At 42.3% G+C, this 18960-nt stretch overlaps 1 protein-coding gene across 3 annotated transcripts in view; it reads left to right on the forward strand.

The window, feature by feature from the left end:
- LOC117346067 (oocyte zinc finger protein XlCOF6-like) overlaps positions 1-18960 on the forward strand; it is a 30333-nt gene continuing 11373 nt past the window's right edge. The window contains exons 1-6 of one of the 3 annotated variants that reach the window (XM_033915362.1): positions 1-178; positions 577-708; positions 4018-4144; positions 11112-11216; positions 12205-12318; positions 15293-15400. In XM_033915362.1, coding sequence (XP_033771253.1) covers positions 164-178; positions 577-708; positions 4018-4144; positions 11112-11216; positions 12205-12318; positions 15293-15400 — 601 coding nt within the window. In that variant the 5' untranslated portion in view covers positions 1-163. The remainder of the gene's footprint in view (positions 179-576; positions 709-4017; positions 4145-11111; positions 11217-12204; positions 12319-15292; positions 15401-18960) is intronic. The other 2 variants (XM_033915364.1, XM_033915363.1) reach the window with 2 other exon arrangements.

Below are 18960 nucleotides of genomic sequence, written 5' to 3' on the forward strand. Positions count from 1 at the left end.
GCGAGAGGCGAGCCGGGACAGGAGAGCAGGAGATGCAGTCGGAAAGCTCCCCAGCTTCTTTTGTTGATCGGCCAGCCCAGTTGGTGTTCCAGATTTGTTTAATGAATCTGCCTGCTTACATTTGAATGATGTTCCCCCCTCATTTGCTTGTGCGGATCGGAAGATGATTGGGACAGAGGTGAGTGAATCGCGTCAGAGGAAAATCAGGTTGCAAAGGGGTCGCTAAGTGGACGGGACTTGATCAGTTGGCTTAGTGTTTACCTTAAAAATAGCTAACCTATCTTTCATAGATGCAAAAAAAAAGGTCTAAACCAGATACCTGAATTGTGCTTAGAAACTATTTGATATCTTTAGGAGAGCCACCTTAAATAGATAGGCTTAGCTAAGGATCTTTTTGCACATGCTCTATACAAGGGATTGCCCTCTTGTGAGCAGTGCAGCAAAGAACAGGGAGAAAAAAAAAATATCTGTGTCTGGAGTTGAACCTAACCAGCAAGCCAGAGCCTTCAGTTCTGCAGAAAGGGAAAGAGGAGGACTTTATCTGCTCATTTTCCTTTTTTTATTCGCGTTTCTCAGGATCTGACAAGGCAACAAACACCTACAGCTTTTAATCTAGCACCGCAGAATATAGAGAAAACCCTAACGGAGATGTCTGCCCTGATTTCTGATCTGGAAAGAAGTTCCTCTCTGCCTTCTGCTCACATGCAGGTACTCTTACGCTCTCTTTCTCTGCCTGTCAGACTTGGCCCTAGCTAGCGTTCTTAACTTTCCCAATTTAAGGCAGCAACCCACCTGCCTTATTACCCTGTTCCAGTCTAGAGGCTTTTTGGCCAGGCCTGGTTTTGAACTAAAACCCTAAAGCAGTGTGAAGACCGTAATGCCTGATCCTGCCCCCTGAAATCAGTACTGCAAGTCCCAGAATTCACCAAAGTTGGGGGTGGTAGAGAAATCCAGGACTGGCTTGACATCTCCATCCTGGAATTGGGTAACTTGGCATTTGTGCCCGATTCTTTCAATTCCACCTGCTTGGCAGCAGTGGCAATTGCATAAATATGTTTGTTTTATTAACATTTGATATACAGCTTAAACATATTACAGATTGAATACATAAATTCTTAAAAAAAAAATCAGCTGGCAATTCAACCAATGTATTTGGCCATTTAATTCACAAAATGGCCAAACTTATCTGTGCATAAAGGGGGAGGAAAGAAAGAAGTCTTATGTTAAGTGGCACAGTTCAGTTGCCCAGTGGTAATATTTTAAGGGGGTACTCACTTTGGGCTAATTTAATCATGGATGTTCCTCACCTGCCTCCTTTGATTAGATTGTAAGCTGTATTGAACGGGGACTGTCTTTTGATTTTGGGCCCCTTTTATCAAGCCTCTAGCGCAGGGGTAGGGAACTCCGTTCCTCGAGAGCCGTATTCCAGGATTTCCCCAAGGAATAGGCATTGAAAGCACTGCATGCAAATAGATCTCATGCATATTCCTTGGGGAAATCCTGAAAACCCGACTGGAATATGGCTCTCAAGGGCCGGAGTTCCCTACTCCTGCTCTAGCGCAAGCTAGCACAGTAAATGCTCTGACGCTCATAGAATTCTTATGCGTCTCGAAGCACTTACCTCGCTGGCTTGCGCTAAAAACCTCTAGCGCAGCTTGATAAAAGAAGAGGATAAATAAATACAGTCGACTCCACCCAAGTGCACGTTGGATAAGCGCATGCTCTGGTTATCCGCACCCGACCACCAGGGTCCCTTTTTTTTTTTTTTTTTTTACATTAACGTCAACGGATGTAAACTCCGGATATTTGCACTTCTTATAAGTACACAATCCGCTTATGCGCGCTGATGTCATAGGTCCCACCTCTATTCTTTCACGTTACGTTGACTCCGGTTAAATGCAATCACAGGTCCTCTGTATTTATCGCACCACGTTTACTATCCCCCCACCCCCATCCCTGGAACGTCACAGCATCAGGAGGCAGCAAGTAGATGGGAGACCTATGCCAGTGCTCCGAGCACTCACCAGCAACTGCCTCTCAGCACAGCTCGCTGTTGCCGCCATCACCCCCAGATAGCTATCGATACTAGCTAAGCAACCGCCTGACAAAAAACTGGTACTCTGCTTAAGCGCATGTGGCAATCTGGTACGGGGGCCATTACTTAAACGGAGTCGACTGTAGTAGTGGTGGTAATATTAACCCTGAATATTTAAGGGGCCTATTTACTAAGCTGCAATAAGAAATGGCCTTTTACTAAGCCATTCCAATAAAATAGGCCTTTTTTATTTTTGGCCATCCCATGCTAATTTGTCTGTTAGCAAATATACTAATGTGGGAACACACCTGCCTTTTAGGAATCAGTAAATGCTCCCGCGTTAACCCTACAAGAACCAATTAGTGCATGCTAATGTGCACATGCTAATTGGTTACTACTTCCATGTGAACTCTGCTTGATCCCTGCCTATGCCATGACCCTCTCCAAAAAAATAAATAAATACTGTGAGGGGCATAAGCAAAAGATACGTCAAAGTCCGTTTTGGGCCTAAGCCACTAGTCGCCCAAAGTCGGACATGGGAAAAGGTCCATTTTCAAAAAATACATCCATCATATTTATTTTTTTTAATCATCTAACTGTACGTCCAGTCGCCTGATCGTCTAGACCGCTATTTCGCCTATCTTTATACCCCATTTTTGTCCCAAAATTTGTCCTAGTCAAAAATGCTTAGAAAAAGACCTTTTGGATGTGGGAGGGGTCAGCAAAGTGATGGACTAGACACACAAACATTGCACCAGAGTAGTGGGGTACCTTACAGGGCACTGCTGTGAACTTCACAAAAAGGGTGTAACATACACATCTCACCACAACAACCTTATAGGTCATGGTAAGCCCCCCCTAAACACCCTCCAGAACCAACTAGATCAGTGGTCTCAAACACGCGGCCCAGGGGCCACATGCGGCCTGCCAGGTACTATTTTGAGGCCCTCAGTATGTCTATCATAATCACAAAAGTAAAATAAAACAGTTTCTTGATCATATGTCTCTTTAGCTATAAATGACAATATTATTATTAAGACAGCCAAAAGGAAAGATTTATAAACTATAAATAGTTTTACCTCATGCAAAATTGTCAGTTCTTTAATAACACATGAACTATTTTTTCAGAGGCCCTCCGAGTACCTACAAATCCAAAATGTGGCCCTGCAAAAGGTTTGAGTTTGAGACCACTGAACTAGATCCACCTGTCTACCACTCCAATAGCCCTTAAGGCTGCAGGTGCCACTTATATGGCAGTACATAAGGGTTTTGGGGGGTGCACATGTTTCACCATGCATGCAGTGCATATAGAGTGGCTTATGGGCCTAGGTCCTCCTCTCCATGGTTCACTAGCCCCCCCCCCCCCACCCCCCTCGACCACTTAAGCCACCTCTGTGCAGCTCTACTAGGCTTTCCTATGCCAAGCTGCCAGGTGCTGATGTTCTGGAGGCAGATATATAAAGTTGTTATTACGATTTTTATGGCAGGGAGTGGGGGGGGGTCAATGATCACTGGGGGAGTATGTAGGGGTCTGTAGTTTGTCCCTACAGTGGTTATACTTGCAGTAGAACTAAGTCTAGGCCCACCTCCCGCCCAAATCCCGCCCTCTCCTCCTAAAACGCCCCTTTTAGCTCTGGGCGTGCTTCAGCCCTGTGAAGGCCTAAGTCATTTTTAGATACGTCTAAAGCCCGGTTTGATTATCAGCACTTGGACGACTTGTGCCAATTTAGGCCGGTTTTTAGACATATTCCCATTTTGATTATGAGCCCCTGTGTGTTTAGCACACTCAGAAAGTAAAACTAATACGGAACTCTGTAGTGCATTTCACATTAGGCCATTTAGCAGCTTTGGGCAAACATCAGCAAGGCTCCTAAGACAGCAGAGACATCTTCATGCTACAGGAGAGCTCATTTCTTTGACAAAAGCCAGAAAATGACTCTAAAGAGAAACAGGAGCTCAGTATACTCTGTTTTTGATTTCAGGCGTCGGTCACATTCATTGATGTCGCTGCTTATTTCTTGGAAGGGGAGTGGAACGTTTTGGGAGAATGGCAGAAGGAGTTGTACAAGAAGATCATCAAGGACATTCAAGGCATGCTGATATCGTGGGGTAAAGATGCTTCTCCATCATCGGTCACCCACAGACCGATTGCAGGATGGATGTTATCAAGGCTGTGAAAATCTCAGCTGCCGAATCATATGGGCAGCCAAAATGTAGGGGCTAGGGCAGGGGTGGGCAACGCGGGCCGCAATCCAGTCGGGTTTTCAGGATTTTCCCAATGAATATGCATGAGATCCATTTGCATACAATGGGAGGCAGTGCATGCAAATTGATCTCATGCATATTCATTGGGGAAATCCTGAAAAACCCGATTTGGATTGCGGCCCTCGTTGCCCACCCCTGGGCTAGGACCAAAAGTTATCATGCAGACATCAGTGCTGCAAGTCCAGTAAAAAAACTGTGCTGTAAAATTTATTTATTTTACAATTTATATACCGCATAAAACTATGCGATTTACACATTGGCTAAATACATATTATCCTGGTCGCTCTTTAGTCACTAAACATATCGTACAAACAAAGGACAAACATAAATTTTCCATCCCCCCAGGGAAAAGCAACGCCATATCAAAATCAAACATTATCAAATCGCAATATCAATACAGGCATTATCAAATCATAATTTCAACAAATAAGATGCAGAACATTGAATATTACATTCAAGGCAGAAATATTCTGAACACCATGGGCTCCTTTTACGAAGATGCGCTAGCGTTTTTAGCACACGCACCAGAATAGCGCGTGCTATAGCACGCGCTAGCTGAAAAACTACCGCCTGCGGCATTTTAGCGAACGCTATTCCGCGTGTTAAGGCCTCAACGTGCCTTCGTTAAAGGAGCCCCGTGTCTTGAAACTGAAGAGACTACTGAAACATTAGCATAGGAAGACATTGACAAAAAGCTGCATTTTTAACATTTTCTTAAAATTGATCTTCCCCGCACAGAATGACAGAATGCCAGGCAGGGCATTATAGAACTTTCTGTATGATTTTTTTTTTGGTATTTTTTGTAATTCTTTATTGATTTTCAATTTGAATAAAAGTGCAAAAAATTATACAAACAAGTGCAAAAAATTATACAAACAAGTAATACAATGAACAGCACTTACATTAAATCAAATAATACTATAGAAAACATATTTCCCCCTCCCCCCTCCCTGGATATGTGTGAAAAACAGAATTAAAACCTTATATAATTAATCTGATTTGACAAATTTCACTAATGGGCCCCATGTTGTTTTTAATATTTTATTATGTCCCAATAATTCAGAGTTCATTTTTTCATATCTATAACATTGACACAAAGATTCCCGCCAAAAGGAAAAATTAAGCCTGTCCCAGGCCTTCCAATTCCTGGTGATCATTTGCATGGCTACCCCTGTCATAGTGATAAAAAGTCTGCTTTTATACCCATCTAATGGATTTTTAACTTCCAACAATGTCCCACAAATGACCACATCGTAGGACAACGGAATCGATGTTTCCAGTATCATATTAATTTCCAAAAATTGAGTATCAAGGGACAATAGTACAACAAATGATCCAGTGTCCCTACTTCAAGAGGACAATGCCATCATCTATTAGACTTTGAACCATCCGACTTTTGCAAACAAACTGGGGTCCAAAAAATTCTAGGTAACAAAAAAATCCAGGTTTGTCTCATAGATGCTGGCGCTGTACATCTCATCCTCCAAGTCCAAATCCGTGGCCATTGAGTAGCAGAAATCTGTTACTTTATCTCAATGTTCCAAATGTCTTTTAGGCTTGTTTTGGTTTTTTATACAGATATTAATTTATACCACTTGGAGGCCTGATGCCCTAGCAAATCTGTCTGGAAACATAGGCCCGGCAAGCTATAATGATTTTTTAAGTTGCGCCAATCAGGGAACCCTTTCTGAATGGCCTGTTTCAACTGCAACCACTTATAAGCTTGAGATTTTGATATGCTGAATGATTGTTGCAGTTGTAATAAATTTAGCATTTTCCCATTTGAGATCACATCATCTAAAGAACATACACCTGTCTGCAGTGGCGTACATAGCATATGTGACACCCGGGGACCATCATTTTTTGACCCCCCCCTCTTCTGTATGAAAAACATGATTTTTTGTATCAATCCACACATCACACAAGAGGGTACCTAGAAAAGGCAGCATCTTACATATTGTAGTGAGCAGTACATCAATACATCCATTATACAACTACACAAGCCAGACTAGTACAGATCAATCCTGCACAGTCAATCCTAACAGAAAACCATGTCTTTTCGAGCACACAGAACACAGAAAACACCTTCGCCTAGTATGAAATATGTAATTACAAACTAGCCCCTCTCCCATTTACAAAACTGTAGTGTGGTTTTTAGCCATGGTGGTAACAGCTCAGATGCCAACGCTAAAAAACGCTCTACAGTTTTGTAAATGGGGAGATAGAATAAAAATACATAGACAAATGTTAAACTGAAAGCATCAAGAAGCTGGACTCCTCATACAATGCAACACCACAGAAATAGCGATGCATCTCCCCTAAAGCAAGAAAAAAATAGATAAATAGAATTTTTTTCTACCTTGTCTTCTCTGGTTTCTGCTTTCCTCATTTTCTTGTTACTCTCTTCCTTTCATCCGCTGTCTACCCTCTCTCTGCCTCTTCTATATGGCATCTTCTCTCCTTCTATTCCCCTTCCAGAAACTTTATGCCTCCCCTTCCATCTCTCCCTTCACCCCCATTGGTCTGGCATCCATCTTCTTCCCTTCCCTGCTCCAATGGTCTGGCATCTCTCTCCTCTCCTTCCCTCTCCCACATCCCCATGGTCTGGCATTTTACTCTCTCCTCTCCCTTCCCCCCCACTTCCATCAGTTTCTGCCCCCTTTCTCTCCCTCTAACCCAATTCCATGCAGTACCCTTCCCCCTTATGTCTCTTTCCCCTTTCCCTGCAGTTCCATCAGCATCTGCCCCATTTCTCTCCACCATGCTTCCATATCATCCTGACCTCCTTTCTCACCATCCACACCCTTCCATACCACTCTGACCCCCTTTCTCACCCTTCACCATGCTTCCATACCACCCTGACCCCCTTTCTCACCCTCCACCCTCTTCCATACCACCCTGACCCCATTTCTCACCCTCCACACCCTTCCTTACCACCCTGACCCCCTTTCTCACCCTTCACCATGCTTCCATACCACCTTGACCCCCTTTCTCACCCTTTACCATGCTTCCATACTACCCTGACCCCCTTTCTCACCCTTCACTACACTTCAATACCACCCTGACCCCCTTTCTCACCCTCCACCCCCTTCCATACCACCCTGACCCCCTTTCTCACCCTCCACCCCCTTCCATACCACCCTGACCCCCTTTTTCTCCTTCTACCACCCTACTATGTTCCTTTCTCTCTCCATCAAAATCAGCAAGGTCCCGGATGACTACTTCTGCTGCCTCTGCTCCGGAAGAGTTAAGTGACATCGGAGGGGGGCTGGGCCGGCAGACACAGGGAGTTGTGGCAAGGTCCCGCGATGACTGCAGCTGCACCCTCCCCGACATCACATACCTCTTCCAGAGCAGAGGCAGCAGAAGTAGTCATCGCGGGACCTTCGTGCACTTCAGCGCGGCTGCCGACTCTGCTCTGGAATAAGTACGGCAGCCACGTCGAGGTGCCATTTTGAGCAGTGTGGGACGTTCCAGATCTGGCCGGCTGTGCAACTCTTTGAAGCGTGCACCTGAGGCGGACCGCACCTCCCCCCCCGTCACCCCCCCCTTGGTACGCCACTGCCTGCCTGCAGCCAATGCTTCCAGAGGATTTTAGACTTGCCGATTTGTATCTTGGAGTTTAACCATAGAAATTGACAAGTGGATTGTTGTATTGGAGTAGGTGTTAAATTATTAATACGTTTTAATGTATTCCAGGTGGAAAAAAGAATACTATTGTCCTTATATATTCTAGGCAACTTGATACTCAAAATATGGCTCAGTCGTAATGGGACAAAAATAAACCCTAAAATAAGGGAGGTAGAAAAATCACAAAACAAGCAAAAACCTCCCAAACCCCAAGAATAGAAAATGGATAGGGGAAGAGACAAAGACAAACAAAGAACTCAACTAACTTTGATATAAATTATTAGAGCGGGAGAGCCCCCAGTCACACAGCCACCGCTGGGAATTCCCAGGGGAGAGGCTGTCACGGGCTTACACCCAGAAGAGTGTTAACTGTGAAACATCCCCGGGCTCTCTCCGCATGAATAAGTAAATAAAGTGCAACAATCACGTGCAGTGTGTGAAAAATATAATAAATCAAAAAAACACACAGGTAACTAAGTTTGAGTTTGTCTCTGTCCCCTAACCAGGGGGCCAAAAGGAAAAACAAGTGCCCAAATCTAGCCAAGCCAAACACAATCTGGAAGTATTTAGCTTCTCCGTGTGAAAACAGTCAGTAAATGATGACTTCGTCCTATGGGACTCCGTTTCGGGGGTGCACACCCCCTTCTTCAGGAACAACTTGACTGCGCTGAGTCTCTCAATTCAAGTTTCAAGTTTATTATATTGTTTGATTAAACGCTTTTCCAATTTCAAAGCGTTTTACATAAATAAAATAGAGTTTAAAATGTACTCACTTATACAATTACTATTCTTCTAAACAAACTGGAAAACATAGAAACATAGAAATAGACGGCAGATAAGGGCCCACGGCCCATCTAGTCTGCCCACCTTAATGTCCCTCTCCTACCTTTGCCCTGTGAATAGATCCCATGTGCCGATCCCATTTGGCCTTAAAATCAGGCACGCTGCTGGCCTCAATCACCTGTAGTGGAAGACTATTCCAGCGATCAACCACTCTTTCAGTGAAAAAGAATTTCCTGGTGTCACCTCGTAGTTTCCCGCCCCTGATTTTCAACGGATGCCCTCTTGTTGTCGTGGGACCCTTGAAAAAGAAGATATCTTCCTCCGCCTCGATGCGGCCCGTAAGATACTTGAACGTCTCGATCATGTCCCCCCTCTCTCTGCGCTCCTCGAGCGAGTATAGTCCACTTTATTTTATTTATGTAAAACGCTTTGAAATTTTAAAAGCGTTTAATCAAACAATATAATAAACTTGAAACTATAGCTGTAATTTGTCAAGCCGTTTTTCGTATGGTAGATCCTTGAGTCCCGAGACCATTAGACATGAAGACATGAAGACAACTGATAACAATGGGAAGGTGGGGAGGAAATACAATATTTGTTAAAAGATTACATAAGAGGGAAACATATTAGGGAGATAAGGGGATAAAATGAGAGACCGAAAAAAGGTCAAGAAAAAATGAGTATTTGTGATCTGTCAATTAAAGGCTTCTTTAAAAAGAAGACATTTAAGGTTCTTTTTAAATATTTGTAAATCTTGTTCTAATCTTAAATATAAAGGAAGGGAGTTCCATAATATTGGTGCCGTAACGGAGAAAATTAAAGCATGGCGGGTTCCAATAACTTTTAAAGAGGGAACATTTAAAGTACATTGTGAAGATGATCTAAGAGTTCTGGATGAACTGTATGGAATCAAGAGCCTATCTATGAAGGCCGGAGTATTAGATTTTAATGTCTTAAAGACTAAAAGAGCTATTTTGTAGAAAATGGCCATTGCTCTCCAAGCTGTGTCGGAGGAATTGAGAGACTCAGCGCAGTCAAGTTGTTCCTGAAGAAGGGGGTGTGCACCCCCGAAACGGAGTCCCATAGGACGAAGTCATCATTCACTGACTGTTTTCACACGGAGAAGCTAAATACTTCCAGATTGTGTTTGGCTTGGCTAGATTTGGACACTTGTTTTTCCTTTTGGCCCCCTGGTTAGGGGACAGAGACAAACTCAAACTTAGTTACCTGGGTGTTTTTTTGATTTATTATATTTTTCACACACTGCACGTGATTGTTGCACTTTATTTACTTATTCATGCGGAGAGAGCCCGGGGATGTTTCACAGTTAACACTCTTCTGGGTGTAAGCCCATGACAGCCTCTCCCCTGGGAATTCCCAGCGGTGGCTGTGTGACTGAGGGCTCTCCCGCTCTAATAATTTATATCAAAGTTAGTTGAGTTCTTTGTTTGTCTTTGTCTCTTCCCCTATCCATTTTCTATTCTTGGGGTTTGGGAGGTTTTTGCTTGTTTCAGTCGTAATGGGGACATGAAATGACTCTCTAATATCAGCCAGTCCGGTAGAGTCTCCATGAGTTCAGGAAGGATCCAATACATACCCTGACGCAGAATGAATGCTTGATGATACCTATAAAAATTTGGGAAATTTACCCTCCCCCCTCTCCCCGCTGATTGTGTCAAAGCAGCTCCTGATTGGTAAGGCCTAACTTTAGTGCAGGAAGAGGCGGTCAGAGCATACAGCGAGTGATTTCCTTCACTTGCCGGCACTCCGGCTGCTCTCTTCTGCCTCTCCAGCTGTCCTCTTCTGGTCGGCGGTTGTGGTCGGAAAATACCTTGAATGACTGGGACCGCGAACCACCCACCGCGAATGACCAGGGGAACACTGTATTATTAATATATAATCTGGCAGAAGGGGAACTATACAAGGTTTGAATCATTTGAATAAATCCAGATCCTATACCAAACCAATCCATTGCTTGATACATGAAAGTCCACGATCAAAGGCATTCTCTGCATCCACAGAGACAGAAAAGGCCGGATCCTCTACTGTTTTTGCTAAATTCAGTATTTACAGAGAAAATGGCCGATTTCCAGCACTTTCTTCACCGCGTTTTGCCTCTCCTTCAGGAACAGGCCAGGTCTCTCACCAATTTTATTTGCGGTTTCACCAGATTCATGATGGTTTTTAATAGAAAACAGCGAATAACATTTGAAAAAGTTATTCACGGGTCTGTTAATCCCCTATCACAGCGAATACGGAGGGAGCAGTATATATGTAAACCACTTTGGATTTACCACAGAAAGGTGGTATATATCACATTTCTAACCTTTTACTTGGTACAGTAAATGTAGTTATCTAATGCCAAGATAACATATTTCCTGATTTTTTTATTTGACAGGTTATTCAATTGTTTATCCAGATGTTATAGTCAAAATAAAAAAAGAAGATGAGAAATATTTCACACATCACTATGAGGGGGAGGAAAAGGAAAACCCCACCAAGAGTAAGTAAATGTTTTGGTTTTAAAAGGCTTTGCACATTCAATTTACAGGAGATAGATCATTGACATTGAACGTTTGTAGTTTTTGGTCTATTCCTTTGGTATGTTGCTAATAAAATGTATGTATCTAACTGGTTTACATATAACAAAATCACAGTAACATTATAAAAAGGGAAAGGAAATTAGAGGCTGACTGAATTTTAGAATCAGATTTGGCACCGAAACCGACCCAAAATACTAGGGCATTTTTGGTTCAAATGGAAGCTCTTTACCCCCCCTCCAGCCACCCATGCCCCCATAGAATCAGTAGGCCCTCTGCAGGGTCTACCTTAACAAGCCCTAGTCTAGTGGCTTCTTCAAGGGCAGGAAAGAGCCCACTCTTGCCCTCTTCTCTGCTCATTGTGGCCACCGCTTTGAGAAGGCTGTCAGGACCTCACATAGCAGTCTTGGCAACCAGTTTAAAATGGTGGCAACAGGCAGAGCAGTAGGCGGGAAAGAGGGGAGGGGGGTTCTTTCCTGCCCATGAAGAGGCCACTAGACCGTCGGGGCGTGTTAAGGTAGGTCAAGGTCTGGGGATGGTGGTGGCTCACAGGAATCTGTTCTCCGTTGAGGAGCTGCATCTTCCACTGTGGGTGGGAAGCACAACTTTTCAGTTTTGGCTTTGGTTCTGATTTCAGGTCTTAAAATCTGTTTTTTTCATAGGAGGACAACAAAAGAAAGGAGCCGGCCTCGAAAATAACACAGTACAAAAGAAGAGGCTAGAGAGATGTCAAAGCCAAACCTACAGTTACATTTATTTAAAACATGAATATGCATTGAAAGTAGTGCATGCAAATAGATCTCATGCATATTCATTGGGGAAATCCTGAAAACCTGACTGGATTCCGGCCTTCGAGGACCGAAGTTGCCCACCCCTGCTCTAGCCCCTTCTCATATAGTATCAGCATATTCTCAATGAATCTCTCTAGACATATTTGCTTGTTCATTACAGGCCTTCCGGTTGTAACATCTGTATTCTCACTGAATGTTAAACAAGAGGATGATCCCCTTTTCGTTGATCATTCTGAATTGGAGACATCTGAACAGACTTGCCTTTCTGTAAGAAGTAAGTACACTTCCTCCTCCCTTTTCACGGTTTTGAGGTTCATGGTTTCGATTATCCGCAATTTTTTTTTGGGGGGGGGTAAAGCATAGTTTAGGTCTTTTCCGCCTCCCTACAGGACTTAAAATGTCTAGTAGCACTATAGATTACTCTTTACCTGGTGGTCTAGCAGGCTTTCGGGGCAGGAGCAATCTTCCTACGTTTCTGCCCTGTGTAGATCGCCAATAGGAAATGGCTGCTGTGAGCTCCCGTTGTAGTCTCGAGAGATTATGGGACATCACGGCAGTCATTTCCTATTGGTGATCTGCATGGGGCAGGAGCGTAGGAAGTTCGCGCCTGCCCCGAAAGCCTGCTAGACCACCAGGTAAATCCGGGATGCATGGGGGAAGGCGGGAGGGAGGCAGGGGTGGGTCAGAGCTGGAAGAGAAGTTATTCATGGTTTTTCACACTTTGCGGTCCGGCTCTGCCCCTACCCCCCACGAATACCGAGGGAGAAGTGTATAAAACAAATACACGCACTGATGCACTTGGTACTTTCACCTACAATTGCAGGTCCTCTCGGTCTTCAGACTTCCTACTCAGAATCCTGATCTTACTTGCTGGCCCAATTCCCACCCTCCCATGCCCTACGTTATTAGAAATTATTTTCTGAAGCTAGATCATAAAACTTTTTAGATTAAAGCCGTAATTCTATAAAAGCTAGATATACTTTATAGAATTGTGCTTGGCTGTGCCTAAAATGGACTTAGACGCTGATAGGCATCCTAACCTTACTAGCGGAGATTTTCTTGACATAAATAAGGGTGCCTAAGTCTAAAACAGGTGCCTACATGAAAAACATGATCCATGCCTAACCATGCATGCTTTCTGGTAGGCGCCTAACAAGTTAGGTGCGTACCATCCAATTAAGCCCAATTTAGGTGCTAATTGTTAATTATCTCATAGGATAAATATCAAAAAACATCCGGTTAATATAATCTTCACACACTCATAAATAGGTGTTCATAAAGGAAATACTTTGATACTCGATCCTCAGAGGGTAAATCTCCCGTTGGTTCCAGTGGACAAAGCCCGCCGAACCCGATCTTCATAGGATCTCATAGGATCAAAATATATAACGTATTTTTTGTTTAATCTTTTTTTACTTTCAATAATTTTCGTATAAATAGTGAATATAAAACTTTCACTTAACTTGTGAATTTTAGTTTAAACTAAAATTTTAGTTTAAACTAATATATAACGTATTTTTTGTTTAATCTTTTTTTACTTTCAATAATTTTCGTACAAATAGTGAATATAAAACTTTCACTTAACATTAGGCTTTTTTTTATTGTTTGCCGCAGTGGTATTAGGTCTGACGCTCAAAGAATTCCTGTGAGCATCAGAGCTAATACTGCTTCACCCCACAATAAAAAATCTTAATCTGGCTTCGTAAAAAGGGGGTAAATCTGGCGCAGAATAGAATTTTGTGTACTGTATATTTTAGTGGTTCACTGTTCCTCTTTCTCTCCTTACACAATTTGTTAAATTGATCTTGGTGGATTCTCAGGTGGAAAATTTTTCAGATGGAGTATTTTTCTTACCTGAGGAATACAGATAATGATTTGGGGTTACTAGGCCCATTTTTCAATTCTGTCGATGTACCAAAAAAAATGACCTCTATTGCTGGCCTCTGTGTTCTGCTTCGTCCCTGGTGCTGTGAATATATTTTACTAAACTAACTTAGGGCTCCTTTTACGAAGGTGTGCTAAGCGTTTTAACACGCCCTAAATGTTAGCACACGCTAACGTATGCATGTTAGTCTATGGAGACGTTATTATGTGTAGATTTAGTGCGCTAAAAATGCTTAGCGCGCCTTTGTAAAAGAGGGGGTTTGTCTTTGGATAGAGTTCACACTTTTATCAGCATTTGCCCGAGCATATCTAATGTCCTAGACAAACCTTCAGCCATGTGCCATACTTCCCCTCCACAGGCATGAATCAAGCCCCTTGCATCCCCTCTGCAATCCACTATTTCCAGTCTCCTTTCTTTCCCTGCCCCTCCCCCCATGTCCAGTATTTACCTTTCCCTAGCACTCCCCAAAGTGTCCGTCTTATTTCCCATTCCCTAGCTCCCTCCCCCTCCGAGTTACCCAGTATCTCTTCCCTACTTTCCTTTACCTACCCCACCTCAGAGATAGTTCTATAACAGGTACCTCAAATTAGATGCCTGGAGGGTATACAGTTGGAGCCTATTCTATAAAGAGTATTTAGATGCCTACAAGCCTGGACTGGAGCAGTGCTCATGGGGGGGGGGGGTGGAAGATCTTTGTGGAGGTTGGAGTTTGGGAATGTGTCTGCTTTGGGGGATGGTCAGAAGGGGTTTAGGCTCTTGTTGGGAGGGGACAGGAGTGGGATACACTCTTAACCGGAGGGAAGGGTAGACTTGTTGGGGAGTATTTGAAAGGAACCAGTTCTCTTAGGATGGAAATTGGCATGATGAGGGGGTGGGGGACCTGACATCCCCTTATGAGAGTCCTGGCTGATATTCAGCTGAGATCCACATAAGAGTCTTCTACAGGTCATCTGATTATCGGCCAGGACCTGCATAAGTGCCAGCAGCCAGAGAATGTAGTTAGCTTCTCAGGGTTTAAAAAAAAGGTTTGGATAGTTTCCTGAAAGAGAAGTCCATAAACCATTATTAAGATGGCTTGAGGAAATCCACTGATTATTATTTGGATAAGCAGCACAAAATCTGTTTTTCTCCTTAGGATCTTGCCAGGTACTTGTGACCTGTGTTGGCCAATGTTGGAAACAGGATACTGGGCCAATATGGCAACTATTATGTTCTTATGTCCAGATGCCTGGATATTCAATACTGATGCCCAAATATGGCCCAACATATGGGTCTAATTTAGCTGGCAATGGTAAACACTTAAAAAAAAAAAAAAACAATGACTGAATGTTGACTGGATTATAACCATTTTTTCGCATTACAGGCTTTGCCAACATCAAACCAGATATTTTAATCCAGTTTAAACAAGAAGAATTCAAGGCTGATCCTCGGCCTTCTGAAGATGGAGGAAACCTGACCATCACAGGCACACGTGAGCACTTGGAACAGATCTTTAAATATATTAATTCATTCATTGATCATTTCAAAAATCGATTATTGTAACGCCTTATTCAAAGGAATGGCCCAAAAAGAAATCAGAAAATTACAGATCATACAAAATACTTCTATTAAATTAATCATGGGGGCAAAAAAATTTGATCATGTAACCCCCTTACTACAAAAAGCTCATTGGCTCCCAGTTGCACACAGAATACTATATAAGTTATCTTTACTCACCTTTAAATCATTACTATCCAAAACTCCATCTTTCATTTATAAAGATTTAATTCCATACACCTCTCAAAAAACTTTACGATCCAATCAACAATTGTTATTGGTCATTCCCTCTCTAAAAATTATAAATACCCGTAGACAGTTTATCTTTTCCGTCACGGCGCCACAAACATGGAATACTCTCCCACTTTATTTAAGGGAGGAGAAAAATTTAGATAAATTCAAAAGCCAACTCAAAAGTTTTTTGTTTAAAGATGCCTTCAATCTTTAATCAAAACGATAATTGCTATTTTACAACTCTGTTTCATTTTAGTCAGCTATATATATATCTATACTATCTTTAATCAATAATATTGTTTCCCCTGTCCTTTATGTTTTATCCTTATAGACCCCTCCTTTCCTATTTAAATTGTATTTCTTCCCCTGTTTTCCCAATGTGTCCTGTTCAAATCAAATCTGTCTATTTTTTAAAATGATTTTTATATAATTGTTAATTATTTTATTCTGTATTTTTTATTAATGTAAATCGCTTAGTAATTATGATAAGCGATTAATCAAATAATAAACAAACTTGAAACTTGATGATACATTTTATAATTTGCCTTCAACACACAGCATCAAATAGATTACATAAGAATACTTATATTTACTGATGGGTTTATCTAAATATTTCTTTCAGAAAAGATAACTTATAAACGAGGCACCATATAAATGAGACACTCTAATCAAGGTGCTGATGTCTTATCTTTGTGTGGATTCTTTGTTTTTAATATGTTACGAGGGTATACGTTTTTCTTTCATTTCAGCATCCCAGCCATTTCTGTCCAGCTCTTCTCTCTTCCCATTGGTATCACTCCTCTCCACCCTTTTTTTTTATTCTCCTTTCACCTGTAATCGTTCTTCTGTTTTCTACCTCCTTGTCTATCTTTCTAATCTAATCTAATCTGCAATTTGTGAATCACTGTTAGCCTAAAGACGATCAAGGTGATTTGCAATGTTAAATATGTATACTCTGAAGGAGAGGAGGGACAGGGGAGATAATGATACAGATGTTTAAATACTTGAAAGATATTAATAAAGAACCAAATATTTTCCAAAAAAAGAGACAATGGTAAATCTAGAGGGCATAATTAGAGGTTGCAAGGAGGAAGACTCATGAGCAATGTTAGGAAATTCTTTTTCACAGAGAGGGCGGTAGATGCCCGGAATGCCCTCCCGAGGGAAGTGGTGGAGAGGAAAATGGGGATGGAATTCAAAAAAGCGTGGGATAAACATAGAGGATCTCTAATTAGAAAATGAAAGATGTAAATTAAAGAACTAAGGCCAGTACTGGACAGACTTGCCTGGTCTGTGTCCCATATGTGGTGATTCGGGATAGGATGGGCTGGGGAGGGCATCAATGGGAACTCCACTAACTTGGAACTTGAGGTTGTTACTGGCCAGACTTTATGGTAGATTTCCTGCAAACAGGATGGTTGGATAAGCTGGAGTGAGCTTGGGTGGCATCTTCAGCATTTGGAACCTAGGACAATACCAGGTAGACTTTAGTCTATGACCCAGAAATATCAAAGAAAAGACAAGTTAATTTAATCATGTATTTTTAACGGGTATAACTAATGGGCAGACTGGATGGACCGTTCATGTCTTTATCAGCCGTCATTTACTATGTTACTAAGACACCCATAAAAATCATGGGGAGAATACAAAGAAAAGGTTGTTCGTAGAACAATGAACTAGTAAAGAATTTTAGACGAAAGCCCAAGAATTTAGGAACTAGCAAAATTACAGTCTAAGGAGAAGCATTATTAATCAGTCTAAAGAACAGGTGATTACACAATAATGTGATGGTAATCGAGAGGTTATTGACGCATGTACACCGTTATGTAATTTGAGGTTTATGTCGAGAGATCCATCCAGACAATTGATCATATAGAAATGTTTTCTGTTTTCTCCTGAATATTAAGTAGTTTGTTTCCTTCCTGGTGTTGACGGGTAGGTGGTTCCAAATTTTTGATGGCAAAGTAAGTGACCAGAGTTGAAAATATGTTTGGACTTGGTCCCTTTGGGAGCAGAGAGAATCGTCAATGAAGCGTTGGAGATTAAGGCAGATGTGGAGTTCTGAGAACAGTTGGATTAGAGCATCCGAGGAGTTAATGTTGAGTGAGTGGAATATTATGCAAGATATTATGAAAGAGATCCAGGAGGCCACAGATAGCCGGTTCAGCTTCTGATAGTACTCTGCTATAGAGTCAAATTTTGTGAGCCTGAATATCAGTCTAATTGCAGTGTTTGAATGAGCCGTAGTCTGTGTAGTTGTTTGCTGCTTAAGCCTGTGTACGGAGAGTTGCAGTAGTCCAGTTGGAATAAAACGAGCACCTGAACTGATATTGCAGAGTGGTGTTCATAAAAGAGGAGTCTGATCAGACAGAAACGTTTCATGCTGTAGATGGGGTTTTTTTTTTTCCAGAGGTTTGAGATTTGTGGTGCATTAGAGAGGGTAGAATTAGAGAATGGCATGGGGGCACATTTTTCCCCATCCTCGTAGGAATTCAATTTCCCAGTCCCGTCCCTGTGAGTTTTGTTGCCTTCCCTGTCCCTGCCTCATTCATTTAAGCTCTGCCTTAACTGCACACGCCTCAAACACTTATGTTTTTAAAATGTTTGAGGCTTGTGTAGATGAGGATAGAGCTTGCAGGGGCACTCGGAGAAACTGAAAGGGGACAGGTTTAGAACCAATGCCAGGAAGTTCTTCACCCAGAGAGTGGTGGACACATGGAACGCACTCCCGGAAGCTGTGATTGAACAGAACACAATACAGGGATTCAAAGTGAGTTTGGATAAATTCCTGAAGGAGAAGGGGATTAAGGGGTACAGATAGAAGTAGTGATAGGTTATAGGATGAGTTCAGGGACCACTGACAGGTCATGGACCTGATGGGCCGCCGCGGGTGCGGACTGTTGGGCGCGATGGACCTCTGGTCTGACCCAGCGGAGGCAACTTCTTATGTTCTTATGATTGGGTAGGGACAGGAAAAGAACTCAACGGGACAGGAACATGAGTTCCCATGGGGACGGGGAAAAATTTGTCTCCATGTCATTCTCTAGGTAGAATCTAAAATAACACCAAGGACTTTAGATGAGTTGTGCAGTGAGTGTTCCTGACTGGAAGAGTAATAGAGTTGGGAACCAAATGTTGAATGATATGAAACCAGAGTAGTTTGGTCTTGGTTGTGTTTAATTTGAGTTTGTTGTTATTTGCCCGGATGGAGATTTTATTTATTCCATCAGCAATTTGTTCAGGGATATTTGTGATGCTAGA

This window comes from Geotrypetes seraphini, chromosome 12 (assembly GCF_902459505.1).
Source record: "Geotrypetes seraphini chromosome 12, aGeoSer1.1, whole genome shotgun sequence".
In the NCBI taxonomy this organism is placed as follows: Eukaryota; Metazoa; Chordata; class Amphibia; order Gymnophiona; family Dermophiidae; genus Geotrypetes; species Geotrypetes seraphini.